The following is a 3,183-nucleotide window of genomic DNA, read 5'->3' on the forward strand; positions in this document are numbered from 1 at the left end:
GGCGGGCGGGCGGAGCCTCGGCGGCGGGGGGCTGCGGGCGGGGCGCGCCCGCTTGGGGCTCTCCGCCTCCGACGTGTTTCCGGCCTTAAAGGCATTTCGCCCTTCCCTTTAAGACGCGCCGCCCCTTCTCAGTCACTCCCAAGATGGCGGACCTACTGGGCTCCATCCTGAGCTCCATGGAGAAGCCACCCAGCCTCGGGGACCAGGAGTCTCGGCGCAAGGCCCGAGGTGAGGACCCCAAATCCGCAACCGCCTTTCTTCGCCCTGTTCTCAGGACCGCACTCTTCCCCCTTCGGACGCTGCCGCCTCCTCAACCTTGAAAGACCCCCTCACAGGCCCCTACGGAGACCCCCAGAGTCCCTAAAAGGGCTGCCGGCCCGCCCGCTCTTGTTAGCGGGCGGTGATTGGCTACCTCAAGCCCAGCGCCACCTCCCGCCTCTTCCCTACTGGCCTTCCGCAGTCCTTGTTTTCAATTCGCCGGCGGGCCCGCCTGTCCGCCGCTGTCGTGCTCCGATTGGCTGGCTCACCCTCCCGTCCCGGCTCGCCCGCGTATCGGAGGGGGCGTGTCCTACCGCAGCCCAGGCGCGGTAGGGTCCTGGGCACGCCCGTCCGCCACCCCTTCGCTTCCATTGGCCACGTCAACTTAGAGGTCTGCCCACCAACTCTCGTCCCACCTTCGGGCACACCCCAACCTCAGCGCCGCCGACTGGCGGCCAGGTGGTTAGGGTACCTTGCGCCCCTTCTCCACGCACCTGGTTTAACACGGTCTCTGCCGCGTCCCTGCCGCCCCTTCCTTGAGGTCAGCTTCCCGGTCCCCGGCTGATCCGTGCTAGTGACTGGAGGGACGGGGACGCCCCGGCCCCCAAGCGGCTCCCTGCGGGCGAGCTCCGAGGAGGGGCCGGGAGCCCAGGGTACCGTCGCGGATCCCGCAGCCCCGAGCATGCAGGAAATGTTCAACTCGCAGTTTGGTAGCCACCTTGCAAAGTAATTGTCACGAGGCCAATGACCCAGGGGCCCTGACCCGGTGTGCAGTGAGCGGACAGAGCTCGGAGGCGGCCAGGGACGTGTGCGAACTGGGCACTGGAATTCGTGCTCGCCCTGACTGCCTAGGCGGGGCTCATGAGTGGCAGTTGGTGGACCAGGAACCTGAAGTACAAAGTGTAGGCACTTGCCTGAGGTCACAGGGTTACTAAGTGGTAGGGATTTAAACCCGGCTGTGAGGGTTAAGCCTGCTCACATTATTATTGTCGCCTTCTTCTTCTTCTCCTTCTTCTTCTTCTTTTTTGGCCAACATTTTTTTTTAAGTTTGTTTTTGAGAGAGAGAGAGAGCGTGAGTAAGGGAGGGGCAAAGAGAGCGGGAGGCACCGACTCTGAAGCAGGCTCCAGGCGCTGAGCCGTCAGCACAGAGCCCACTGCAGGCTGGAACTCAACAAACTAAGATCATGACCTGAGCGGAAGTCTGTCTGTGCCTTAACCGACTGAGGCACCCCACATATTTTTATTTTAAGTAATCTCTACACCCAATGTGGGGCTCAAACCCACAACTTCAAGATCAAGAGTTGCATGCTTCCACTAACTGAGCTGCCCCCAGGTGCCCCTTGGCCAACATTCTTAACCTTAATCTTAGCCACTTCCTCAGACGCAGAGGGAAGACTCACAGACCAGTTACAGAACTGTCAGTGGTCAAGATAAATGCACTGATGGGAAAGCCCCTGGGATGAGGGAAAGGAGAGGCCTCAGCTGTCAGGCCCTGGGGCCACCGGGAGGGGAGACGAGGAGGGCCCCTGCCCTCCAGCAGCCCAGAGTCTGACCTGGCAGACAAATACCAAGTTACATCATGTGGGTTCCCAGCACGTGCCCTAGCCAGTGCCTGAACCAAATGTGCTTCCGACTGTGACTCCTGGTGGGTCTCAGTGTGCAAGAGGCAGAGAAGCACTTGAAGCAGAAGGAGCCACAGGTGCAAAGGCCTGGGGTGGTTAGGCAAGTGGGGGGCAGTTTGCGTAGCTATAGGGATTTGGATCCAAGGAAGTGGCGTCGAGGACGCGAAGGGCTTAACGTAGCCAGAGAGAGGCGGGGGCTGAGACTTAAGCTGGGGGAGCTCCTTCGCAGCTCCCCTGAGACCCCTGTGCTCCCAAAGGAGGAGGGGGTCTGTCCCTTCAGCGTCATCCCGCCCGTAGAAGTGAGAAGTGGGGGTGTCACAAAATACAGGAAATTAAATAATTTCCCCTTTCTTGCGTAGATGCTGGGGCAGGAAGCTGTTGGAGGCCAGGGCCAAATCTGCTCTCCTGACCTCCCTAGCTGTCTCCCGGTTCCTCGTGTGTCGTGGGCATGAAATAAATGTTCGTTGGACTCCCCGGTGGGGGTGGGAAAGGGCCAAGCACGATCCACTCCTTGCTGCTCCCAGTCACTGCGGGCTCTTGTGGGGCAAAGCTCGGTCCGTCTCTGTGCCACGGGGCCCAGCACAGTGCCAGGTATGGCGTACATGCGAACCTATGCTGGGGTAGCAGTCCCCCTGCTCTCCCAGAGGGCACTGGACCCCCTTGGCAGCCTGAAGAACACTCCCCAGCCGTGCTTCCGCCCCTGGCCTCACGCTGCCGTTTCCCCCCACCCCTCCCCAGAGCAGGCTGCCCGCCTGAAGAAACTACAGGAGCAAGAGAAACAGCAGAAAGTGGAGTTTCGTAAAAGGGTGAGGACAGCGGGAGATGTCAGAGGCAGCCTCAGGGAGGGCTTCCCAGAGTTAGAGTTGGAAGGTGGAGAACTCCTGTTTCTCAGAATGTCTCCAGTGAGGGGCCTGGAAGCCAGGGGCATGGAGGCTGGGAAAGGTGTGGGGAGGCCAAGGCTGGATGGCCAGGCTAGGGAGAGGGGTGCTGGGGCCAAGCGGCCCTCCCATGTCTTCCTTTCCCTTCTCCCAAGATGGAGAAAGAGGTGTCCGACTTCATCCAAGACAGCGGGCAGATTAAGAAAAAGTTTCAGCCGATGAACAAGGTTGAGAGGAGCATCCTGTGAGTGTCGCAGGGCTGGGTGGCGGGGGGGGGGGGGGGGGGGGGGGGGGGGGGGGGGGGGGGGGGGGGGGGGGGGGAGGAACTACAGGGATCTGCGAGGAGGGGGTGCCAGGGGGCCCCCCCGCGCACTCTCCCCTCTGCCCTCCCTTCCCAGACACGATGTGGTGGAGGTGGCTGGCCT

The 3,183-nt window shown here is 61.5% G+C and overlaps 1 protein-coding gene across 1 annotated transcript in view; it reads left to right on the top strand.

The window, feature by feature from the left end:
- The first annotated feature begins 30 nt into the window (after nucleotides 1–30).
- Nucleotides 31–3,183, top strand: part of SPAG7 (sperm associated antigen 7) — a 4,190-nt gene continuing 1,037 nt past the window's right edge. Inside the window, exons 1-4 of the mRNA XM_029928514.1 lie at nucleotides 31–228; nucleotides 2,619–2,686; nucleotides 2,914–3,002; nucleotides 3,157–3,183. The exon at nucleotides 3,157–3,183 is cut by the window's right edge and continues 118 nt beyond it. Coding sequence (XP_029784374.1) covers nucleotides 144–228; nucleotides 2,619–2,686; nucleotides 2,914–3,002; nucleotides 3,157–3,183 — 269 coding nt within the window. The 5' untranslated portion in view covers nucleotides 31–143. The remainder of the gene's footprint in view (nucleotides 229–2,618; nucleotides 2,687–2,913; nucleotides 3,003–3,156) is intronic.

Source organism: Suricata suricatta, chromosome 17, assembly GCF_006229205.1.
Source record: "Suricata suricatta isolate VVHF042 chromosome 17, meerkat_22Aug2017_6uvM2_HiC, whole genome shotgun sequence".
Lineage (NCBI taxonomy): Eukaryota > Metazoa > Chordata > Mammalia > Carnivora > Herpestidae > Suricata > Suricata suricatta.